The sequence below is a fragment of the Dermochelys coriacea genome, chromosome 8 (genome assembly GCF_009764565.3).
Source record: "Dermochelys coriacea isolate rDerCor1 chromosome 8, rDerCor1.pri.v4, whole genome shotgun sequence".
Classification (NCBI taxonomy): domain Eukaryota; kingdom Metazoa; phylum Chordata; order Testudines; family Dermochelyidae; genus Dermochelys; species Dermochelys coriacea.
The window spans coordinates 105,502,749-105,528,625 of record NC_050075.1 but is presented as its reverse complement, the minus strand read 5'-3'; the positions used below and the strand labels follow the sequence as shown (position 1 = coordinate 105,528,625).

Below are 25,877 nucleotides of genomic sequence, written 5' to 3'. Positions count from 1 at the left end.
TTGGTGGGGGACACAATTTATTGCTGGGCAGGGGACAGGCAGATGTGGGGGTGAGAACTCCTGAAGCAGGGGCCAAAATCCTCATAGCCAATACATTTGGGAGCATGCAGCATTAACATACTCTTGCTCTGGGGAGGGAGAGGGGCAGTTCACCAATCATTAGACAGAAAAAAAAATAAATTTGTAAATAACCACATGTTTGGGAGGGCCAATCTCCTGATTTGTTGGGGTCTGACTCATTCATTTTTTGATCTCTTGAGGTTGGCAGTACTCTGAGTTTTTTGTTGAAGTGATATGTCTAAAAAAGATCTAGCTCCAAGTTTTGTTTTGTTTTATTTTTATCTGGGAATTTATTTTATTTATTTTTTAAATCAGAGTTGTTCAGTGACAGGAGTCCCAACAGACCAGCAAGCTATACCATATAGACACTATTTCTTCCCAGGGTCTGCTGACTCCACATGCGACTTCCTCCCACTATTTCCCCATAGTTAAGCCCTTCTTCCCCATAGGACTATTTAGCTCATTCCAGAGCATGTGACGTTTTAGGTAGACTGGTCTGCTCTTGCTGAAGTTAGGTTCAGAGAGACCACTACTGTTCTACTCTTCCCACTGGACACAACCTGGGAAATACAAGAAGAAATAAAAAGCAACGAGGAGATTTTAAAATGGGTTTCAAATAATCTCCTCAATTTAGGATGACCATATGTCCCATTTTGGCCAGGACAATCCCTTTTTTAAGCCCTGTCCCAGCCAGACCAACCTTTTTTTTTTTCCTTCCCCAAAAGGAGGCATTTGTCCCATTTGCTCTTGCTGAATTGATCAGTTGGCAAGAGCAAACAGGACAAATGCCACTTTTGTCAAAAAAGTGGGGTGTGGTACAGAGGGGGCAAGTGGAGATGCCAGCCCCCCGCAGGCGGGAGGTAGGGCTGGGGGGATGGGGGGGAAAAGCAGCGTTCCAGCATGCAGAACCCCTGCAGGGTTCCAGCAACCAGGCACCAGTCTCGCGGGGAGAGGGGAGCCTTCGGGCAAGCAGCTGGGGGTGTGCCATTTTCTCTGAGAAATATGGTCACCCTACCTCAACTCCTTATATGATTTTAATCCAGTTCCAATTGTTAGATTTTTATGCTTAAATGACCAGGGTTTTAAATAAATTACTGAACATAATTAGGAATTAAAAACTGAGCTCTGCAGCCACCTTCTCAGAAACCCTAATCCAAACTCATTTACAAGTGACCTCACTTCTAAGGCTTCTGGACAAACTGTTCTCAACATTATTTGTTCTGTAAAATAGTTTTAATCCTATAAACTGTTTCAACTTTCTCTCACAATCCCTTAAATGACATTTTATGCAACAGAGCTTCATTGTTGGAAGGGGGTGAAGAACTGAGTATATTAGCCAGCAAAGTGGTGCTTTTAGAGCACAATATATCCCTTAAATTAGTTCCATTCGTTATATACTTGGTACCTTTGATGTAAGATCCCGGTGGAAAATGCCTTTATAGTGAAGATAACTGAGTCCCAGAGCAATGTCATATGCCAATTTCACCCTCACCATCCAGGGCAGATGCTGGTTACCGTCTAACAGCTGTTCCAGATTACCACAGTTGATATACTGAAGAAACAAAACAAGATTTGCCATTAATTTTTTTTTTAAAACAGATAACCTAATTGTTAACAGTTCAGTTTAGAGTTTTAGGGTTTTTAAGAGACAACACAACTACCTGTCCTTGGAGCCAAAAGACTGACTCAGAATGGCACATGGCAGTTGAAATTCTACTGCTAGGCCGGGATGCGAACCCCTACAGAAACAATGTCAATTAATTTCACTGCACTTGCTGAGCCCTTAGAGTCAGGAAGTCCACCTGCACCTGGCATGAGCGCACGCACACACACACACACACACACACACACACACACACACACACACTATTCTCTTCCTAGCATTTGCTTTCTCCTTGTAATATGCTCTGGCCAAAGGTTCATATTTTCATGCCAATGCATCATCATGTATTGATCTTGCAATTAATTCGGTTTTACTCTTATGCAACAATCAGGATGAAGCATGAGCACAGAGGTTATTTTCTAGCTTTCCAATCTAGTTAAAAGATTTGAAAAGAATTAAAGAAAAAAAAAAAAAAGAAAGTTCTTTGGCTTCGTGCTCAACAACTTGAGAAGATGGGAAGTCAGTGTGGGGGCCCATGTCAGGACAGGCCGTCTCATGAAAGCCGACCAGTTCGCCATTTATGGAACTGGTCTAGGACAGATTTTTTTTGCCAGTTTAGGTCATCTCATCACCTGAGAAAGGTGATATTATTTACCTCGTATTATAATGTCCAATGCTGCCAACAGAGAATGACTACTAATGTACAGAGGAAAGGAACAAAAAGGGACTTAGAAGTTGTGGGTAGGGACAGAAATATAAAGGTAAAGGAGAATGCTTTGCAGGAACGTTGGCCTTTTCCAGACCAAACAAGCAAAGAGTACCTGTGCTTTAATATCTGGACATCATCAAAAAGGAAAGAAAGTGTTGTGAAGGGAGAAGTGTCACTAAAATTGTATTTAAAAATTCACTATCTGGTTGCTCATTTGTATATACCCGTTTGGTGGAAGAATGCATCCTACATTGCTGAAAGTGTAACAATTGAAATTCTCAGCAACTTTGCCCTGGTGTTAATCAGGACTTAAAAACCCATCCAAGTAGTTTACTGGCATGTTTATCAGTTTGCAGAGCAAACTGTCAGTCCCATTTCAAGCTCAAGTCAGACAGGTCTTGATATGCTGATAAAAAAATAAATCAGAAGGAGAAAATGCTTGGTCCAATGGCTAGAGGAGCAAATGGGGTCAGGGCTGCTGGGTTCTATTCACAGCCCAGACATTAGTTTTCTGTGTAACCTTAGAACATTGGAATTGCCAGACTGGATCAGGCGCACAGTCCAACTAGTTCAGTTTTGTATCTTCAACACTGGCCAGCACCAGATGCTTCAACTGAAGGTTTAAGAGCCCTTCAGGAAGCAAACATGAGGTAATTTGCCCCCCACATCATCGTGATCTCTGAGTTAGAGATTGACTTAAGACCTGAAGCATGAGATTTTATATCCTTTCCACAAAATCATTAATTATAGCAACTCTGAATATTTTTATGTCCATATAAATATCTAGTCCTTTTTTGAATCTTGTTAAGTTCCTGGCTTTAACTTTTCCCTGTGGCAGGGAGTTCCATAGTTCAATTATATGTGAGAAAAAGTATTTCCTTTTATCGGTGTTGAGTTTCCCCCCTTGTTAACAACACTGAATGTCCTTTTGTTCTATTGTTATGAGACAGGGAGAAAAGAAGTTCCCAATCTAACTTCTCTAGACCACACATTTTATATAGTTTTATCATTTTCTTTCTTATTAGTCTCCTTTCTAAGGTCAGGAATCCAATTTTTCCACTCTCTTCATAGGACAGTTTTTCCAGGTCCTTGATCATTCTCATTCTTCTTTGAACCCCGTCTAGTTCTGCAATTTTATTTTGAGATATTCCAGATAAGGCTAAATCACTGATTTATGTGAAGACATTAGAATATTCTCTTTATTATTCACCATCCCATTCCTTATGCAGCCTAATATCTTGTTAGCTTTTTTTTTTTTTTTTTTTTAAAATATCACAGCAGCACATTGAGCAGAGGTCTTCATTTAGTTGCCTACAGTGTCACCCAGGTTCCTTTCTGGAATTGATATAATTGATTTAGAACCCAGTGAGGTGTATGAGTAGTTTAAATTTTCCCTGCCAATGTGCATTATTTTGCATTTATTGGTAGTGAATTGTTTGCCATCCTGTTACTCATTCTCTCAAGTTCCTCACAGTTCTCTCTGGTTCTGAGAAACCTAAATAACTATCTGCAAATTTTGCTGTCTCACTAATCACCCCCCTTTTTAGATCACTAAAATATATTAAACACTGGACTTAAGAGTTCATGTTGCCTTGTGGCAAAGATGAAAACTGATCATTTAATCCTACTCTGCTGTGTGTCCTAGCCAGTTTTCAAGACAATCCCTCAGCCTCTATGCCTCAGTTTCCCTACATGGAAACTGGAGTAATGCTCCTTACCTACCTCACAAGGGAGTTGTGAGGCAGAGTTCACCAGTGTCTTTGAGGCACCCTGAGATCCTGGGGTGGAAGGTGCTAAAGGAGGGCAAAGTTTAAATTATCTTGATTGTCTAATGCAGTGACTCTCAATCTTTCCAGACTACTTTCCTTTCATGAGTCTGATTTGTCTTGTGTACCCTGCCTCCTGCAAGTTTCACCTCAATTAAAAACTACTCGTTTACAAAATCAGACACAAAAATACAAAAGCGTCACAGCACACTTACTGAAAAATTGCTGCTATCCTCATTTTTACTATATAATTATAAATATAAATATTGTACTTACATTTCAGTGTATAGTATATAGAGCAGTATAAACAAGTCATACCCTAAACATATCTGGGTAAAGTGGTGAGGTGGGGACTAGGAGGGGCCAAAATTAATTAGTGGGAGGAAGACAGAGCTGCCGTCCTCTTGGTTAGGGTTGACTAGGCTGGGAATGCAGCAGGGCCAGCTTGATGGCCTAGTTTCCAAAGCCCTCCAACAATGCTAGAGGCGACATGAAGGAGTGTGAGGGGGGCACATGACTGTGACCCCCCAAGATTTCTGCCTTCCAATTAGCACAAAGGTTTTCAAACTGTGGGGTGCACCCATTGCCTTCTGCCAGGAGCAGGCAAATCAGAAGCTGGTGGGAGCCACCCAGCCCGCTCTGGCCCTTGGCTCTCCATGTTGTGAGAGCTATAGCGCTGGCTGGCTGCCCAGCAGCCCTCCCTGCCCTATTCCCTGAGCTGGGCCGCCTCTGCACGGCTGGTGCTCCGCAGGCAGGGCGGGCAGCACAGCTCCAAGCTGCGCCCCGACACACTCTTGTCTCTTCCCCAAAGGAGCCTGGTGCCAGCCAGCGACTCCCCCTGGATGTGGAGCATGGTTGCCATGAAATGCTCCGAGGCGCTTGTTCGCCACTGCCCTGGCGTTCTTGGCTCTGCTGTTGCTCCTCAGCCCAGAGGCAATGTGTGGGGGTCACATGCTCCCCCCACCCCCACCCCCAATCAAGAGTTACCAGTCATTTCTGAACAATGCTGTTTAGCCTTTAATGGTTTATCTCCTGGTCTGTTGTATACACAAAAAATTACAAACATTACATCCGATTTGCTAGTGCGACCAAAGAAAAGGAAGCTTTGTCCCAGAGACTTGCCGTTTACCCTGTGTGGCAGAGCTCCATCCTTGTCCCCGTGGGTCCCGCATTTCTAGGCAGTTTATGCTAGCCTCAGAGGCTCACTGTGACCCTCCACGTAGCCCTTCTCTCTCTAGGGCCAGGGTTACAGTCTACTGAGCCCTTTGCATCATAAGCCAGCAAGGAGGTTGGTGAGAGAATTCCCACAGTCTCTGTTGTCCCTATGGGCTTATTCCCCGAACAGTTTAGCCTCCTGTCCTGACGAGCCTGTCTTCCCCTCCCAGGAGGTGTTTCTATAGTGGCAGGTTGGGGGAACTCAGGCCCGCCCTCTATCCCATGTTCCAGCCCAGGGACCCTAATGGTAGCAGCTGTTGGCAGCCCACCTTTCACTGCCAGAGTTGCTACATTTCCCTGGGCCACTTCCCCACAGCTCTCCCACTTCTCTCTTCTTCACCGTTAACTTAGGGCTCCCTTAGCGATGGCTTGAGGGTGTCTCCATTAACCAGCCCTTCAGCCGCACTTCCTCTCCTCTGGCTCCTTGGCTCTCCTCTGCCTGACTGGAGTGAGCCCTTTTAGAGTATCAGAGGGCCTTAATTAGAGTCAGGTGGTCACATTAGCTTAATGGCCTCACCTGACTCTTTGCAGGTTAATTGGAATCAGGTGTTCTCATTAGCCTGGAGCAGCCCCTGCTCTGGTCAGTCAGGGAACAGAAAACTGTTAATCCAGTGGCCAGTATATCTGCCTTCTGCTACTCTGCTGTACCCAACTGGCCTGGGTTTATCACACCTGCTGCAACCACAAACAAGCTCTGTGTGATAAGAATATGCTGAATGAAGTAAAGTCCTTCTTACTTGAGGAACATTGGACTTCATTATGTCCCCGAAACATTTTGGTGCCAGTACTTTCCAACACAAAATGAGTGTGGCTGCAGCACAGTGGTTGTCTCAAAGCAACACTGCAGAGGAACAACCGCAGCAGGTACTGTATGGGTATGTCTACGCTGCAATTAGACTGACTCAGGCTGCAGGGTTGTTTAATTGCATAGGCTTCCAGCTCAGGATGCAGCCCAAACCCTGGGACCCTCCCACCTCACAGAGTCCTAGAGCCAGGGCTCCAGCCAGAGCCCAGATATCTACACTACAATTAAATAGCCTTGCAGCCTAAGCCCAAGTCAGCTGGCCTGGGCCAGTCGCAGGAGTCTAATTGCAGTGTAGATATATCCTATGTGTGTACATGCAAGCGGGGGATAGATCACGTCAGGCTGTAAGAGAGCATGAAAGGAAAGGATGCTGCTGGGAGAAGTTTCATAAAAAGACCTCACAGCAAAACTGAGAAACATCATGACAGATATACAAATTCTGTATCATTAACCTGCAGCGCACAGATACTGATCATGATTAGATTACAAAAACTAACAGTAACAAGAGAGCAGGGTTCTGTTGAATTCATTTGCTAGATAGCCAAAGAAATTATTTAGTTTCATACGTTTTCCCTTCATTATGACTCAACGCAACAAGATTAGCATTGGCATAAAACAGACCCTAGTATTGCAGGTTTCAGAGTAGCAGCCGTGTTAGTCTGTATTCGCAAAAAGAAGAGGACTTGTGGCACCTTAGAGACTAACAAATTTACCTAAGCATAAGCTTTCGTGAGCTACAGCTCACTTCATTGGATGCATTCCCAGTATTGCAGTTAAGGTAAAAATATCCTGTTCCCACACATTTATCCACAGTGAAATCTAGTCATGGTCTTGTTGCCAAAGTGACAGCTAAGCATGCTGGTGCAACAGAACCAAGTTTATATTACACCCCTTTTTAGGGTTCTTCCCTCATCCCAGTCCCAGGAAGATAGGCTCCTCGAAATATCAATTGCACAGGAGCATGATCAAGCCTGTGCCCGCTGTGGCTCAAACACGGATTCCTGGTCAGACTTGCGATAGCAAAGGTTCATGTTACACGACAGAGCAAGCAAAATAACCCCTTACCGCACTGCAGCAAGGGACAATGTGAGCACAATTTAAGTTGTTTTGCTTCCCTACAGGTTATCTATAGCTGTACTGTCAACCCTAAGCATTCAAAAGTCATGAGTCAGGCCCTAAAATACCATGAGATTTTGAAAAATAAGTGCTGGCAAATAAACAGAACTTTCTGGTTGTTAGCCTTTAGGATTCATGTTTTCAAAGGTTTTCCCCTGTGAACAACAAATTAAAAAAAATGTAATTGAGAACAGAGCACTTGGCAATCACATGACTCCTGCTGGGACTTTATTAAAGACACCAATATCGCTAGATTTGGATAAAATCATAAAGAGTTGGCAACACCTGACAGAACAGCATGAGTGTCTGATTCAGACACAACCAGGGTGCACACAGGAAAGCAAAACTGAGCGCACCATATCATCCCACTAAAATACACTGAAAGTGCAGGTCTAGCAGTTCTAACAGCAGCACAGTCAGTTTCAACACTGTCCTCTGCTGCACTGTTGATTCCCTCCGAAGTCACACAACTGTGGTCCAAGACTGAATTCAGGGTCTCTGTCCACAGAACAATTCAGTTAAGTCACCTTCAGCAAGACCATCCCAGACACTGTTACACTACTCACCTATACTATGACCTTATGTTACGCCTCCGGGCAGGTCTACACTACCACAGGGACGCACTGAGATCAATCCACTGACAGTTGATTTAGCGGGTCTAGTAAAGACCCACCAAATCAACAGCAGATTGCTCTCCAGTTGACCCCTGTACTCTACCCCCGACAAGACGACTAAAGTGAGTCAACGGGAGATTCTTCTCCCAGGTGACTCCAGCTACGTTATTCATGTAGATGGAGTTGCGTAGGGTAGGTTGACTTACTGCGGTAGTGTAGACATAGCCTCAGTTACATTAGACACAAGGTAAGTGAAGTAATATCTTTTACTGAACCAACTGATGGAAGGGACAAGCATTCGAGCTACACAGAGCTCTTCCTCAGGTATGGGGAAGTTAACCAAAGTGTCTGAACTAAATACATGGTGAGACTGATTGTTAAACATAAGGGGTTCACACTCATTGGGCAGTTAAGGGATAGCAGGTAGTAGGGTGCTTTACAAATTGTTGTAATGAGCCATAAAACCAGTGTCTCTGAGAAGTCCACATTTTTAGTTTCCAGCAAAGTTATGAATTTAAATTCTCAGGCTCATCTTTCAAGGTATTATGCAGGTTTCATTTGAAGATGAGAACTGAGAGGTCAGATATGGAGCGACTGCCTTGTGAAAAGTGTTTGTCCACGGGTGATATGGTGTTTGTGTCTTATTTTTCTGTGCAAGTTCATTCAAGAGCATAGCGATTGTCTGGTTTCACCCATATAGTTGTTACTGAGGCATCTGATGCACAGAAGTTGGTCCAATAAAAGGTATTACCTCACCTACCTTTGTCTCTCTCAGATCCTGAGAACAGCATAGCTACACAACACTGCCAACAAACCTTATTTATATAACACCTTAAATATGAAAGTATTGGGTGAGGATTACAGTGGAAACAGAGCAGCAAGTCAAGCAATGGTACAAACAGTATTTCCCATTTGGTAGCAAAAATATCAATGCAGTACAGCACTAGCATTAAGGAGGTGGGGAAAAGGACAACATGTTTTGAAAGGATATTTAAAATGATGAACTGGGTGAGAAGTGAAGAATGGGAACTGAAGAAAAAAAAACATTTAGCAATAGCAGATGCAGAATGAATAGCAGCAAGAAACTGAATCGAGGAACTCTCAGCAAATTTGCGGATGATACTAAACTGGGAGGAGTGGTAGATACGCTGGAGGGGAGGGATAGGATACAGAAGGACCTAGACAAATTGGAGGATTGGGCCAAAAGAAATCTAATGAGGTTCAATAAGGATAAGTGCAGGGTCCTGCACTTAGGATGGAAGAATCCAATGCACCGCTACAGACTAGGGACCGAATGGCTCGGCAGCAGTTCTGCGGAAAAGGACCTAGGGGTGACAGTGGACGAGAAGCTGGATATGAGTCAGCAGTGTGCCCTTGTTGCCAAGAAGGCCAATGGCATTTTGGGATGTATAAGTAGGGGCATAGCGAGCAGATCGAGGGACGTGATCGTTCCCCTCTATTCGACACTGGTGAGGCCTCATCTGGAGTACTGTGTCCAGTTTTGGGCCCCACACTACAGGAAGGATGTGGATAAATTGGAAAGAGTACAACGAAGGGCAACGAAAATGATTAGGGGTCTAGAGCACATGACTTATGAGGAGAGGCTGAGGGAGCTGGGATTGTTTAGTCTGCAGAAGAGAAGAATGAGGGGGGATTTGATAGCTGCTTTCAACTACCTGAAAGGGGGTTTCAAAGAGGATGGCTCTAGACTGTTCTCAATGGTAGCAGATGACAGAACGAGGAGTAATGGTCTCAAGTTGCAATGGGGGAGGTTTAGATTGGATATTAGGAAAAACTTTTTCACTAAGAGGGTGGTGAAATACTGGAATGCGTTACCTAGGGAGGTGGTAGAATCTCCTTCCTTAGAGGTTTTTAAGGTCAGGCTTGACAAAGCCCTGGCTGGGATGATTTAACTGGGACTTGGTCCTGCTTTGAGCAGGGGGTTGGACTAGATGACCTTCTGGGGTCCCTTCCAACCCTGATATTCTATGATTCTAACTGGGAAGGGAGGCGGGGAGGAGAGAGGTACCACACTGAGTGATAGAGTTGATCTTACAGTGTAACACAGAGACGGTAAACTAAGAAGGAGATGTTAAAGATAATGCCTCACTGCATGATATGGAACAGCATGGAGAGATTGAAGCATGGATTTGGGCAAGCAAGCATAATAATACCAAAGAACTACAAGCATTGGCCCAGGATTCTGGCAGCATCAAGGGTAAGAAACTTGCAGACCCACATCATTCCTAATGCATCCGATGAAGTGAGCTGTAGCTCACGAAAGCTTATGCTCTAATAAATTTGTTAGTCTCTAAGGTGCCACAAGTACTCCTTTTCTTTTTGCGAATACAGACTAACACGGCTGCTACTCTGAAACCTGTGATCATTCCTAATGCTAAAGGTAAGTACAAATTAATTCTTGTTTTTCATAATAAAGGTAAGATCAGCTTTTTACACACTGGACTTTATGCATATCAAAAAAAGTTTTAAAATAGCCCATTTTAAAGGAAAACCAAGCACAATGTTCACTTTCCATATTTTAACCAGACATCCATCAAATTCATCAGCCTCTGTGATTGACTAGACTCCAGACCAGGGTTCTCAAAGTTCCAGCCCGCAGGCCATCTGCGGCCCGCAGAGGAGAGTCGCAGGCAGCCATGCTGCAGCTCTGTCTGCGGCTGGTGCCCCCCCCCCCATTGGCTGGGGGAGAGGGACAAAGATACCATCACTAGTCGCTGGGCAGAGTCAGCCATGGAGGCAGCAGCATTAGTTGCCGGGCAGAATCAGCCATGGAGGCAGTGTCACTTTTTCCCACAATGAATATAAACAAGTCAAAATACCAAACCCAACTATCTGATGCCCACCTTGCTGCAATCTGAAGGTTTCAACTGCTCAGTCACTAAGGCCAAACATCAACAAACGGACAGAACTGAAGCATTGCCAGGTTGTCTGGCAAACACTAAAAACTCTCTGGCAGGTGAAGAATTGTATAAAGTTGTATGACAGTTTTATTATTTCTAAGAAATTCGAAATAAAAAATACTAATATAAATGTTTTCTTTTCTGAACACCATCTTCAATGACATTATTGGCCCACTGGGAGGATCGGAGGACTGGCACTGGCCCTAAGGTAAATTGAGTTTGAGACCCCTGCTCAAGACTCTTGTCTGCAAGACAACTAGGCTATTCTAGCCAGCCAACCTACCCTTCTGCCCCAGCAGGCATAATTAGCTCCATGGACTGGGCACCTACCAGTTTTTATAACTGCTTTATCAGCTCCAAATACACAGGCTTGGAATACCAAAACACAATTTTAGCATAAGCTCAGATATCAGCTAATGCAAATTGCCATGCTGTAGCTCAGGTTACAGGGTTGGTTTTACTGTTTTTAAAGTTAGTCAAAAAAACTCTGCATTATTATTTAAGAAATGTACAATTTAAAACTAAAATGTGTATGTAAGCCATCTAGTCCAAGCTGCTCAAGGCAGCGGTCTTATCTCTTACATGTCAGAAATGCCTACCACACTGCTGGCACCACAGAAATAATAAATAATCAAGGTTGAAAAGCACACACTGGATGTTTGAATTTGGGATGTGCCAGGTCACTCAGGGATAAGGAGGGACCTGCATAATCCACTGCTGAGGGTGTGTGTTACAAAAGTACGTTGCAGGGCATCAGATGCGATGAAGTTACCTATGTGGAAGTCATGAAAAGAACTGTGACAGAACACATTATAACAATGGGGTGGAGCAGGCAAGTATCTCTCAAATATGAAGCTCAAGAGACCCTGCACAAGGAATCAGAGGGGCCCAATCAGAGGATTTAAAAAAAAAGTTAATTATCGAGCCCACAGTCCTAGTATGCTGTAGGAAGTTGCAGCTATTTATAGTAGTTGGCCAAACTTTCTGGTGTGATCAGACAGGCAATGTGACCTAGTGGTTGAGCCCAGGACCAAAATACAGGACATCCAGAGGTATATCTGTAGCTCTGCCAGCAATTCACCTGTGGCCTTGGTCAGGTCATAAATTCTGTCTTTTGCCCATCTCTAAAAGAGGTAGTTGTGTGTGCACACATGTGGAGGGTATCCACTTTACAAGGGGGTCACACAAATCAGTTTGCACTGCTCTGTGAAGGGTTACATAATGGCAACATTAGTCAGCACCCAGATTTAAAAAGTGTGTGGGAAGGAAAGGAAAAAGAAAAGTGTCTTCCTATACCTTGTTCAATCGCTCCAATATCTTCTCTGGTCAAGATTTGTCCAATTCCATCCTTTCCCCTTTTTCCATGATGTTCCAGCCAACTAAAATGTTTTTATTCGTTTACTGGCCTGATAGCTATAAACAATTTACTATAGACTAGGTTTCAGCTGCTAGTGTATGGTAATAACATTGTGCTACTGCAATGTACATTTTTGAAGAAAGGCTTGAGGAAGCTCACTACATATTCAGATCCATGCTTAAAATATTCCAGGAAATGAGTTTATTTTGCTGGAGCCGGAAAACACTCCCAATGTATTTATGCAACTGATCTTGATAACCGTTTTTCCTGTCATTATAGTAATAGAAAAACAGAAAGAAAAAACAGTCTAACCAACAGAAACAAACTTTATAAACTGCATGCACCATCCATCTGCACCAACTAACAACCCAGATTTAGGCACAATGAAAATAAGAACTTTAGATACTGCAAGCTAATACTGGAATGGAGTGATTGCATATACATGGAGGAAACAAAGTACCTTATTGCTCTCACAAGCAATAGCAAGAGCAACTCTAAAGTGAGACTTCAATCAATTCAGCAGAAGCAGAGTCCGACGTCTACACCCAGAGCGTACTAACTCTCACTAGGCAGTATCAATTCTTGAGCAGTGATTGTGCCCTGCACTGTACAAATAGAGGAAGATTTAATTTCTGCCTCAATCTTATTGGTAATTTCTACCAGGGTGGCTAAAAATGGGACTTTTTAAAAATTTTGTTACTTAAAAAGTAACCTAGGAGACTCTCATTTTCAAGAGACTTCAGCAAGTAGGAACTTAAAATCCAGTCACCTTCACTTAGGCATATTTGACCATTTTCTAAGGCTGATCTGAAATAATCAGTTTAATTGTCCTAAACATGGACTTGGGAGCCTAAAGTTAGACTCCTATTTTTGAAAACCTTGGCTTCTGTCTTTAAGTCAGTGTTATTTTAGTGTGTCCAATTATAATGTTTTTATTCCATGCTGTTTTTGATTTAAAGCAATTTTTCTTATTTACTATAATCTACTTCCGTCTCCCCACTCCCAGCCAGGTCTTGCAAGTTTTTCTGAGCCTTGCTGATTCCTTGTTTCTTCCACTCCAGCATTATACTCAGCCTGCTTGATGGTTTGCATCCTTTTGGTGCAAGGAGATCGGATACAACTCTTCTCAGTCCATTTATGCCACCCGAACAGTTGGTTACTACTGATTGACAGCATGAATTCCTCTTTCCCCACTGAATGCATCCGATGAAGTGAGCTGTAGCTCACGAAAGCTTATGCTCTAATAAATTTGTTAGTCTCTAAGGTGCCACAAGTACTCCTTTTCTTTTTGCGAATACAGACTAACATGGCCGCTACTCTGAAAGATTTAAAAGTATACTGTTCAGTTTTAAAAAGTCATGTTTTACAAACAAGTGTCCTTACCTGTGGACTACCAATACCCCTTCTTTGAGTGAGACAATGCACTCTAGCTACTTGTGGGGGAGTTCTACAAACACCAGGGAACTGCTCCTATCCTGGTGTGTCCCGCGCCCCAGATCCTCTCAGTGGAGTCCAGGCATGTTCTTCCCCCATCCCTGGCAGGGTGGGACAACACATTCCAGCTATGTGAGGGGCAGCTCCCATAAGCATGACCTTAACAAGTTTATTTATTTTATAACCTTGTCCATCTGCCTCTGACCCACAGCTCACCACGTTCCTCTTTTCCACTGTAGTATCTGTCCACCTCCTTCCTCTTGCTATTTGCTCCACTTCCCCATCCTAGTCATCCTCATCCTGCTAAATTTCCCACCAGCTCTACCTGCATTTTTTCTCTCTCCATCCCAATTTCCCCCTTCCGCCCAAAACAAATCCAGGTCTCTCATCAACACCATCCTCTGCCTCCTCAGGTATGGTGACATTTGCCCAAAACGCAGTGCTCCTTCCATCCCCATCCTCTTCATCTCTCTCACCAGTCTCCACCACCAATTCTGCCCCTCTCACTTCAGCCCCTTTTTTTCCATCTTTGAGTCACTCCTAAAACCCTTCCCTTCTTCTACTACCACCTCTCCACACAGAAATTTTTTTACAGATTTCTTCCAAGAGAAAACTGACAAAATACAACACGGCCATTCCATTCCTCCTTCTCTCTTCTCCTGTGTCTAACAGGAAAGGAAGTTTCTTGCCTGCTCTCTTCTAACCTCTCCACTTGCCCTAGTGACCCCATCTCATCTCCTGATGTCCCTTGTGCCAACTCTCATCCCCTCCCTCTTAATCTTCTTCTTCACCTCTCATTCTCTTCTGGCTCTTTCCCTTCACTATACAGCCACGCTATACTCTCTCTTATCTTAAAAAGGCTCGCTCAACCTCACTTGCTTTGCCAACTACCACCCCATCTCCCTTTCATGTCTAAGCTCATTGAACACACTGATTCCAATCCCTGTCTGGCATTTCTCTCCTCCAACTCCATCCTAGACCATCTCCAATCTGGCTTCCACCCCTTGTATTCCACTGAAACTACTCTTTCCAAAGTTCTCTAATGAACTCTTCCTAGCCAAATATCAGAACCAGTACTCCATCCTCATCAACCTGTCAGCTGGCTTTGACAGTTGAACATACTCTTCTTAAATCTTGTCCACCCTTGGCTTCCGTGATTGTCCTCTCCTGGTTCTCCTATCTCTCTAGCTTCGGCATATCCTTTAGACAACCCGCTTTGTCCCTATTGCAGTTTTCTGTGGGAATTGCCTAGGGCTCTGTCCTTGGTCCGAGTCTCTTCTCCCGCTACACCTTCTCTCTGGGTAATCTCATCTGTAAACCCAAGTTTAACTATCAGTTTATCCTGACAACTCACAGATCTACCAATCTACTCCAGAACTGTCTCCTTCTGTCCAAACTACAATCCTAGCCACGACATCCCCTCGTGAATGTCTAGCTGTCAACATGGTTAAAACAGAGCTCCTAACATTCCTTAAATCCTCCCCCCACTACTTCCTTTCTCAACCACTGTGAAGACCACCATCATCCTGCCTTTCACTCATGCCTGTAAACTGGGCACCATCTTCAACTCTGACCTCTCTTTAGGTCCTCACATCCAGGATATGCCTAAATTTTGCATAACAGATTCTTTCTGCATAACATCTCTAAAATACAGCCCTTCCTATCCATCCACACAACTCTCACCATGACAAAAGCAATCTTGCCTTGTTTATATCCATTCAGAATGCTGCTGCAAAGATCATTTTTCTATCTAACCCATCACTTTGACCATGTCACCCCTCTTTGCATCTCTCCACTGGCTCCCCCTTCTCCATCACATCAAACATAAGCTACTTGTCTGCACTTTCAAGGTCCTTCACAGCCTACCCTAACCCTACTCATCATTCTCACTCAGTATCAAGATGTCAGCTCCCACATGCAATCAGCTCATGGGGCCATATTTTCAAATAATCACCTATCTGTTTTTCCCCCATGTTGTCGCACAAGTTTGGGAGTCTCTCCCCAAAAACCATCAGCAACACTACTTGATTGTTCTCCTTCAAATCTCTCCTTTGCCACGATGCCTTCACACACCACAAAAACTTGACACCGGTTAGGCCATGGATGCCCTGAGACCACTGCCCAGCACACTGACCAATATTTTCCTCACTGTTTCTTTGTACTTTCTTGTAGGTCTGTCTATATCAGTTTTCCTCTTTTTTTTTTTTATACTTAGATTGACAGCTCCTTCAGGCAGAGCTTTTTGTCCAGTTTGTACAGTGCCCAGTACAATGGGGTCCTAGGTGGTAGAATACAAATTAATAATCAATAATTTAACGGAGTACATGTTTTCAAATCTAATTTACATATATCACGTTTAGATTTAACGTTTGCATTTCTCAGTGAACATAGATTAGTCACCTTCACTTTTGTCTTTTGTCAATTTCACTCAAGTTCTCATGTACTAGTACAATGCTCCAATACTTATCTAAAAAACAGGGGAATACATATTGTTAATTACCATATTTTTAGTAAGAACCTCCACTTCCCCCTTGCCCTCCCTAAAAAAATCCAGCATGGCTTAGATCCCCAAATAGCTACATTAACTTCACTTGGGGCCACTCAAACACTGCTCAGGTAATGGTGAGAGGAAATGAGGGAGAAGGATACTGTCCATCCCTCTGAAGAAAAAACGTGGCAAGTAGTTAAGTCAGCCAAAGTGTTCTTTTTCAGGCTTTTTTCTTTTTTGTAACAAACTTCCCCAAACACTGTCTCACGGCAGTACCTCTTGTGAGATAAATAATGAAGCGACGGTAACTCACCTTCTTGATATTTACAAGTGCTATTAAGGGGAACAAGAGTAATTATATAATTCACACCCTGCACTGATTTTCCAAATGGACAAAAACATGCTGATTACACGTTTCCTCAAAACAAAAATTTAATAGGGTGTTCATGTTTTAAAAGAAACTTTTGGTATCTGAAAATAACTTCAGATTCCATAGGGCTAGTACCTTTTTTTGGGGGGAGTACATAATGAGTATCCCAGTGCAGGTGGCTGGCAAGCAGCATCCCCTCTGAATGACGGGAATGAGGAATTTCAGCTGTATTCACCAAATCACTATTTGACTGACTGGATATGGCCATATGAGGTGGGGAAAACAGCCTTAAACAGCCTTATTACCCCTGCTAAGGTAATAAAGCACAACTCTTGAAACTGTGACAAAGCTCTGTCCTTGCCTCCGTGGGTCCCACGTTTCCTGGCGGATTTTGCAAGCCTCAGAGGCTCACCGTAACCCTGCACATAACCCTTCTCTCTCTCTCTCTCTAGAGAAAAGGGTCACAGTCTACTGAGCCATTTTCATCATAAGCCAGCAAGGGAGGTGAGGAGAAGTTATCCTTCCTTGCACAGTCTCTGTTGTCCCCCAGTCTCAGTGATTAATCAGGGGGCACAGGTGGGGGAGGGGGAGCTCGGGCCCACCCTCTACTCTGGGCTCCAGCCTAGGGACCCTAATAGTATCAGCTATGGTAACTGACCTTTTAGAAACATGGACATGTACAATTCCCTGGGCTACTTCCCCCACAGCAGCCCTCACTTCCTCAAGCTCCTCTTCACCCTTACCTCAGGGCCTCCTTCCTTGTGCCTGATATGGTGTGTACTACTCAGTCTCTCCAATAGCGCAACTTCCTCCCACAGCTCCTGACATGCACCCCCACCTGACTAACTGGGAGGCTTTTAACTAGTTTCAGCCAGCCCCTGATAGGCTTCAGGTGTCCCAATCAACCTAGCCTTCTCCCTGCCTTCTGGAAAGTTCTTAATTGGCCCCAGGTGTCTTAATTGACCTGGAGCAGCTGGCAGTTCACTTATCCTGGCACCAGGGATTTGTTTAGCCTGGAGCTAATATATCTATCTCCCACTACTTTTCTATAGCCATCTGGTCTTGCCCCATCACAAAACATTCAAGGTACATAGCTCCTTTTCTTCCACTGTCGAGTGCAGTTTCAGGAAGATAACTGGCAAGTTAATTAATTATGAGACTACCTAAGGTATGAACTTGGGGTGTAGTCCACTACTTGGAGAGGAAAGCAAGGGAACTAATAATGGATGTAATCAAGAAGGTTGAGGTGTTTAAAATACCCATTTTACTTCAGGGTCTACTAAAAACATTAATGGTGAGCAGACATGCAACACAATTAATATTAAAAACAAGGTGAAGGAAAGCAAGGCAAAACATGGAAAGAACAGGTTAAAATATTTAGATAAATTAGATATATTCAAGTCAACAAGGCATGATGAAATTCATCCTAGGTATTTAAAAACCTAGGTGAAGCAATCTCGTAACTGTTGGAATTATTTCTGAATTCATGGAGAAGGGGGGAGGTCCACAGGACTGGAGAAGGGCAAACATAGTGCCTCTCTAAACAGGGGGGGAAAAAAAAAAAGAGGACCTGGGGAATTACAGACCAGGCAGCCTAACCTTGATATCTCAAAAAATACTGTAACAAATTATTAAACAATCCATTTGTAAGCGCCTGGCAGATAGTAGGGTCATAAGGAAAAGTCAGCATGGATTTTTCAAGAACAAAATCATGCTAAACCATCCTAATGTCCTCCTTTGACAGGATTACTGGCTCAGTGAATAGGAGGGAAGCATTAAATGTGATAGATCTTGATTTAAGAAAGGATTTGACACAGTCTCCCATGATATTCTCATAAGCAAATTAGGGAAACATGGTTTAGATGAAAATTACTATAAGGTGGGTGCACAACTGGTTGAAAGATTGTACTCAAGGAGTAGTTATCAGTGGTGTGCTATCAAATAGGGAGTGAGTATCTAGTGGGGTTCACAGGGGTCTGTCCTGGGTTGGTATATTCAACATTTTCATTAATGACTTGAACAACGTAGTGGAGAGCATGCTTATAAAATATGCAGATGGTACCAAGCAGGGAGGGGTTGCAAGCTTTCGGACGACAGGATTAGAATTCAAAAGGACCTGGACAAACAGGAGAATTGGTCTGATTTCAACAAGATGAAATTCAATAAAGAAAAATGCAGAATACTTCACTTAGGAAGGAAAAAATCAAATGAACAACTACAAAATGGTAAATACGCGTCTAGGACATAATACTGCTGAAAAGGATCTGGGGGTTATAGTGAATCACAAACTGAATATGAGTAAACAGTGTGATGCAGCTGTGAAAAAGGCTAATATTCTGGGATGTATTAATAGGAGTGTCATATGTGAAACAGGAATTATTTGTCCTCCTCTACTTGGTACTGGTAGGGCCTCAGCTGGAGTACCGTGTCCAGTTCCAAACGCCACAAATTTAAGAAATTAGAGAGTCCAGAGGAGAGCAACAAAAACCTGACCTATGAGGAAAGGTTAAAAAAAACTGGGCATAGTTAGTCTTGAGTAAAGATGACTGAGTGGGGACCTGCTAACAGTCTTCAACTATGCTAAGTGCTCTGATAAAGAAGAAGGTTGTCAACTGTTCTCCAGATTCTGTCCACTGAAAGTAGGACAAGAGGTAATGGGATTAGTTGGTTAAAAGGGAGATTTAGGTTCGATATTAGGAAAAACTTTAACTGTAAGGATAGTTAAGTACTGGATTAAGTTACATCAAGGGAGGTTGTGGAATTCCAGTCACTGGAGGTTTTTAAGAATATGTTAGACAAATACCTGTCAGGGATGGTCTAGGCATATTTGACCCTGCCTGACCACGGGGGGGGAGGGGGGGGAAGGGGAAATTGACCAATATGGCCTCTCACGATCCCTTCTAGCTCTACATTTCTATGATTCTATAAGTAAATATTAGAATAGAAGGCTCTTCCCCAGAATTCTGGTGATACTTCCCCTATGGGACCTAGACGAAGCACCAAAGCCACTTCTTTTTGTAAGAGAGGGAAGGAGGCTGGGTACAGTGGTAAAGAGGCATACTGGATGGGTGGTCATTGGCAACAATCTCTATAGGACCCGTGGCAGACTACACCTGGTGGACAGGGCAGAGAGGCATCCAAAAGTCATGCTGTGTCAACTGATTCTAATGTGGCTCCCAACAGTCCCCTCAATGTTGACTTGCAAGAACAGGGTGCATTAGGGAGGAGAAAGACAGCTGGTGAGTCCTGCTGTACCGAGGTTTTTTCTCTTGGTATGAAAATCAGGCTGTCTAGTGTGATGGCAACAGTGTTCTGTGTCTCAACTGGGGTCAAGGACACTGACAACCAGGGAGTCTGTGTCAGGGTGGGAGCAGGAGTACTAGAACCCTTTTTGAGGAACTCAGTACCTCTTCTCTACTTTCTTTAAGGTTGGTGGTATTGTGGTCGGCTTTTGACACAGGGCCCCAGCAATCCATCATTTACTGGGAGTCCGATCCTGCCCAGGCCAAATGTTGTCAATATGTATAACCACCTATGAGATTTTCTTGCATGAGAGAGATATAGATATAGATCTCTCTCTCTCTCTCTCTCATAAATAGCATGGAGTCATCTGACACTGGTACCAATGCCAAGGGGACGTCTTCATCAGGTAAAGAGGATGAAAGATATTTAGGTGCTGAAACAGGATGATGATGTTGCTCTGGCATTAGGTCTGGCTGTTCTTGGTATTCTACCCTGTCAGTGGCAGGGGTCTGACCAGGGATGCCACTGGGGAGTGCAAACTTTTCCTCTTTCTAAAGTGCAGTATCTATCCATTCCTGCAAGCGTATGAGGGAGGACTCCAGGATATAGAAAGTGCATCACTCTATCCCAGGTCAAAAAGTCATGCACTGCAACTGAAAAGTCACTCCTCTCACACGCAGGAACACTTACAGTGGGACCCACACTGCCAAATACTCGAAAAGGAATTTTCAGATAAGCTTTGATTTGAAAATCAAGTTAACAGCATTTTTATGCAAAAATGAAATGAAAAGAAACTTCAGATTGATTGGTTTCAGAGTAGCAGCCGTGTTCGTCTGTATCCGCAAAAAGAAAAGGAGTACTTGTGGCACCTTAGAGACTAACACATTTATTTGAGCATAAGCTTTCGTGAGTGAAGTGAGCTGTAGCTCACGAAAGCTTATGCTCAAATAAATTTGTTAGTCTCTAAGATGCCACAAGTACTCCTTTTCTTTTTTCAGATTGATTGGCTCAAGAAAAATCAAGAGTCACGTCTACTTTTTTAAAGGTGTCAAAAAAAGCTATCGGTTATTAAAGACTCTTTTCTTTGTTAACCAAAACTTAATCAGATTAATCTTAAATATTGTGCACCGATACTGGCTCTTAGTCAGGAAGTGGAGAACACAGACAGCAGATGTAAATACATTCTGTACATTTTTACAGCAATATTGTACAACTGTTCACACAGGACAGATTTAGCAAGTACTTAGTGACAGAGGCACTATGACTTGTAGGTTCATTTTCCCTTTACTACTACTCCTGCAGTAAAATTAAATAACTTCAGATTTGTAAATAAAACAAGACTAGACTAGACTAAAGAACTAAAGATGTCCTAACATCTACGTCAGTTTATTGTAACATTAAAAAATTGCTCCTTTAAAAAAAAATTACCTCAATAATCATAATGCTGAAATTCTCTGATGGAAAGTGCCATCAGAAGTGCAAAGCCCTTTGCAAAATAATGATACAACTCTTCCAGCATCAATGGAAGAGGCATTAATCCTATTTTACAGCAGGGAAGACAGTCAGAGAGAGAGTAAATGATTCCGCTACTCTCTTGAACATTAGAAATGTGTATTACCCTCAGAACATGTAAGCGAGCATATTTCTTACCCTTCTCTCCCACACCTTTTTTGTGTTGTCATCTCCTCATTTGTTGGTTTCTTCACTTAAGACCAGACTGACAGGCCCGTACATGGATGTAGGGGAAGGCCTAGTGCAGCTTGCAGAAGAGTCTCTCAACTGCAGTCTCCGGATTCCATCCTAATGCTGTCATGAGATACATTAACTATTCTACTTCAAGCAAAGTTATCATTTATCTCGCCATAGAGCCAAACCCTGGGGTCTAGCCAAACTGCCCATCTGATCTTGGAGCCCTTATTTGCAAGTGTGAACCCTCTGTACTGAGTTAGAACAGCCTGAGAGCTGCTCTCTCTTACACAAGCTCCTAATGACCCCACAGGAACAAAACAGCAGTGGAGGATTGACACAACATAAAAGAGTAATCTTGCCACAACCCTCTTTCCTCCAGCCCTATGCTGGAAGCAGAAGGAAGAATAGGAGCAGCTACTCCCACTTTGTGCCACCAGAAGATCCTCAATGCACAGGCATGATCCTTCTGGAACTAGGAAACACTGTTTCTTGACTTTAGCAAAGCTTTTGACACGGTCTCCCACTGCATTCTTGTCAGCAAGTTAAGGAAGTATGGGCTGGATGAATGCACTATAAGGTGGGTAGAAAGCTGGCTAGATTGTCGGGCTCAACGGGTAGTGATCAATGGCTCCATGTCTAGTTGGCAGCCGGTGTCAAGTGGAGTGCCCCAGGGGTCGGTCCTGGGGCCCGTTTTGTTCAATATCTTCATAAATGATCTGGAAGATGGTGTGGATTGCACTCTCAGCAAATTTGCGGATGATACTAAACTGGGAGGAGTGGTAGATACGCTGGAGGGGAGGGATAGGATACAGAAGGACCTAGACAAATTGGAGGATTGGGCCAAAAGAAATCTAATGAGGTTCAATAAGGATAAGTGCAGGGTCCTGCACTTAGGATGGAAGAATCCAATGCACCGCTACAGACTAGGGACCGAATGGCTCGGCAGCAGTTCCGCGGAAAAGGACCTAGGGGTGACAGTGGACGAGAAGCTGGATATGAGTCAGCAGTGTGCCCTTGTTGCCAAGAAGGCCAATGGCATTTTGGGATGTATAAGTAGGGGCATAGCGAGCAGATCGAGGGACGTGATCGTTCCCCTCTATTCGACACTGGTGAGGCCTCATCTGGAGTACTGTGTCCAGTTTTGGGCCCCACACTACAGGAAGGATGTGGATAAATTGGAAAGAGTACAACGAAGGGCAACGAAAATGATTAGGGGTCTAGAGCACATGACTTATGAGGAGAGGCTGAGGGAGCTGGGATTGTTTAGTCTGCAGAAGAGAAGAATGAGGGGGGATTTGATAGCTGCTTTCAACTACCTGAAAGGGGGTTTCAAAGAGGATGGCTCTAGACTGTTCTCAATGGTAGCAGATGACAGAACGAGGAGTAATGGTCTCAAGTTGCAATGGGGGAGGTTTAGATTGGATATTAGGAAAAACTTTTTCACTAAGAGGGTGGTGAAACACTGGAATGCGTTACCTAGGGAGGTGGTAGAATCTCCTTCCTTAGAGGTTTTTAAGGTCAGGCTTGACAAAGCCCTGGCTGGGATGATTTAACTGGGACTTGGTCCTGCTTTGAGCAGGGGGTTGGACTAGATGACCTTCTGGGGTCCCTTCCAACCCTGATATTCTATGATTCTATGATTCTATGAACACTTGCCCTATGGCTGGAATCCAGCTGAGGTACAATACAAGATGGCCATACTGCACTAGAGAATATTTTAGCAAATACCTGCCTCTCTCAAATCATACCTATCACCCTAGTGTCAGAGTTCACAGGCTTTTCAGTTTCGTATCTGGAGAGGCCTAGTTTTCTTATAGATACTGGTCTATGCCACACACACCCAACCACTAGTGCCATTGCTACTGTACTAGATGCAGGGATTATCTGTTTTCCTTTATGTGAAAAACAGAATAAAAACACAAACAGTAACAGGAAACCTAGAAAGAACTGAATCAAAGAAAAAATAGGGTATGCAAATAAAGATTGACACTATTAATCCAAAATTCACACTGTTCATTGACTTGTAGATCATAGGGATCATTTTAATCCCAAATTTAATCAACAAAATTTTACATATACTTAAGAACTCTTTACAGAACTTGTACAGTAGTTCCTCTGAGGCATCACAGAACTGGGTGGAGTTTAAAAAAAAAGGAGATAAACTGCCCTCTGGCAGCAGCATTGTATGCTATTCCTAGCCTTTTTAAGGGAATTTGTCTTTTAGAACACTAATCCAAAATTCACTCCCTTAAACTAAAACGAGAATGTTTAGGATTAACAGGTAAATTCTCATAGTTTAGTCAGCAAAAAGTTCCAAGAGAAAGTTTCCATAGCCAATCTTCCCTTTCCTCCTGAAGGGGAGAGCTTGGATTAGTTAAATCCACAACAACTGCAAAAATCCATGACACCCCAAGGTAGACGTCCTGCCACACTGGTCAAATCTCTAAAACCACCACAGTTTATAAAGCTATATATATGCACACACAATAAAAATGTTCATTTAAAAACTCAGCTCATAAGAACAAATAAGGCAGGGCTCCAAAACTGTTGGGGAAAATGTACAAGAAAATGGAAGAACATTTCCCTGTGAACCAGTGCTCAGACACTGTACTGAGGAATACATGGTATAAATACCTAGATAGAAAACAAGGTATCAACTCCCCCAACCCAGTATATTCAAACTGAAGATTCCAAGTCATTTGGCTAATTAAAAGTACAAGACAGTAAGATACACAAACTGAGTTTTAATTCTAGTTTGCAAGCTTTACATCAGTACAGACTGACTATAGGCAAGCATAGCCAGGAGGAAAAGAATCAATGCCATGTATAAAAGTTACAAAAACTCATCCTTTACTTGTGGAGAATGACTGCCAAATACTACAAAAAGAAAAGGAGTACTTGTGGCACCTTAACTTAGTCTCTAAGGTGCCACAAGTACTCCTTTTCTTTTTGCGAATACAGACTAACACGGCTGCTACTCTGAAACCTGCCAAATACTAGATTCCTGTTTCTCAAAAGGCTTTGGCAGTTACTAAAACTAGCTGCATGAAATATGTGCTAAAATAGCTCAAGAGATTTCACTACTAAGCACTTGGATCACTGGAAAAAGACGACTTGAACAAGCCAAAGAAAAATTTCATGCCAAAGGAGGAATGTGTGTTTACTGCGGTCACATGGTAGCTTTTTGATGTGATTATTTTATGAGTCAGGGTTCTGTTCAAAAAAATGTGTCCGAGTAGCACAATACTTCACCAGGGAAATGGGAAAAAAAAACCAAAAGTTTTAAAAGGGTAATGTTTAGATGTTTAATCTTACTAAAGGGTCAAGTGAAGGGCCTTCTGTCATTTTGGTTTTGCTGGAAATGGAGCTTTTAGTGCATTACGGACAAGTACCATATTTCTAATTTGGGTGTCTCTAATTCCATTTTAATCTCCCTTTTTTGTCTCCACCCTTTGCCACCTCCTAACTTTCCTTTTTATTATTATTGCAATACTGTGGGTTAACCACACTGAAGTAGGGCACTACTGCTATTCTCTTCTGTTGCAGAAACACCACTGCCACCCTTTTGAAGAACTAATAGTAACCTGAAGGAGAGGCTCCTTTGGTACTGCAGAGGAAATACTCCATAACACAAACCTCGACTGTTTGGTGAATAGCTGGCTATCAGGACATGGAGGGAAGGGTGCTGGAGATCCAGTGATGCTAAGTTGCCTCCAGAACTGAGCAAGAATGATGGCCCTTGTGGATTCTACTTCTTTTCTATGAACTGACTCTAACCAACAGGGGAATCTGTTTGTATGATCTATGAATTCTGGGTGAGATTATGAACTCTGTATGCATCTTTGCCAAGCAGCATTTTGTATGTGCAACTTTTTACCTTCTCTACTGTCTGTTTGCCTCCACACTGGGCTGAAATAATAAAAGCAGAACAGAAGAGAGAGTAATTGATTTGAAATACTCCACCACAGAAATGAAATTGCTCTAGAGAATAAGGTAGTTCTCCTGGGTAGGAGCTGGGTTTGTCTGAGAAGAGGTTGCCTTGGCAACAAAATTGCCTGGCGGGGTCTCTGGTCACCTGGGGAAGCTGGAAAGAGTCACCTGACAGAGAAGACTGGAAGGGAGGAACAGATCTATAAGGGATCTTTGGCCACTTTCATCAGTTCAAGCTGATAGGCGCTGATGCAGCCTTGAGGTAGGCAGGGGAAACTCTTCTTGCCTGCCTTAGCCCAGATGGTCCCCAAGGACTCCCAAGGGAAAGATGTACTCGAGAGGGACATTACAGTTAGGATGCATATTGTTTTCTAAATTATCACTACTGTCTTGTGCTTTATATGATTAAGTATAATACAGCAATGGTATTAGAATCTGTGGAAAGTGTCTCTTTGTGGGTTATATGCTTCACAATTGCCATTTGCCTCCTGAAGAGAGAAACAGAAAACCAGAAAGCACTCACCTTGGGGTGGAGTTCTGGGAGAGGGTACGTTTAA

General features: G+C 43.1%; 1 protein-coding gene and 1 long non-coding RNA gene across 5 annotated transcripts in view; one reads left to right on the top strand and one right to left on the bottom strand.

Moving 5' to 3' along the window:
* TESK2 (testis associated actin remodelling kinase 2) overlaps window positions 1-25,877 on the bottom strand; it is a 123,354-nt gene that overhangs the window by 32,230 nt on the left and 65,247 nt on the right. For 3 of the 4 annotated variants that reach the window (XM_038413354.2, XM_038413353.2, XM_043491136.1), the window contains exon 5: window positions 1,466-1,612. The exons of the other annotated variant lie outside the window; for it this stretch is intronic. In XM_038413354.2, coding sequence (XP_038269282.1) covers window positions 1,466-1,612 — 147 coding nt within the window. The remainder of the gene's footprint in view (window positions 1-1,465; window positions 1,613-25,877) is intronic. 4 annotated transcript variants of the gene reach the window in all.
* Window positions 10,960-25,754, top strand: LOC119860112. The gene is made up of 3 exons (XR_005294435.1): window positions 10,960-11,017; window positions 20,058-20,107; window positions 24,937-25,754. It is a non-coding gene; the product is annotated as an uncharacterized LOC119860112 (long non-coding RNA).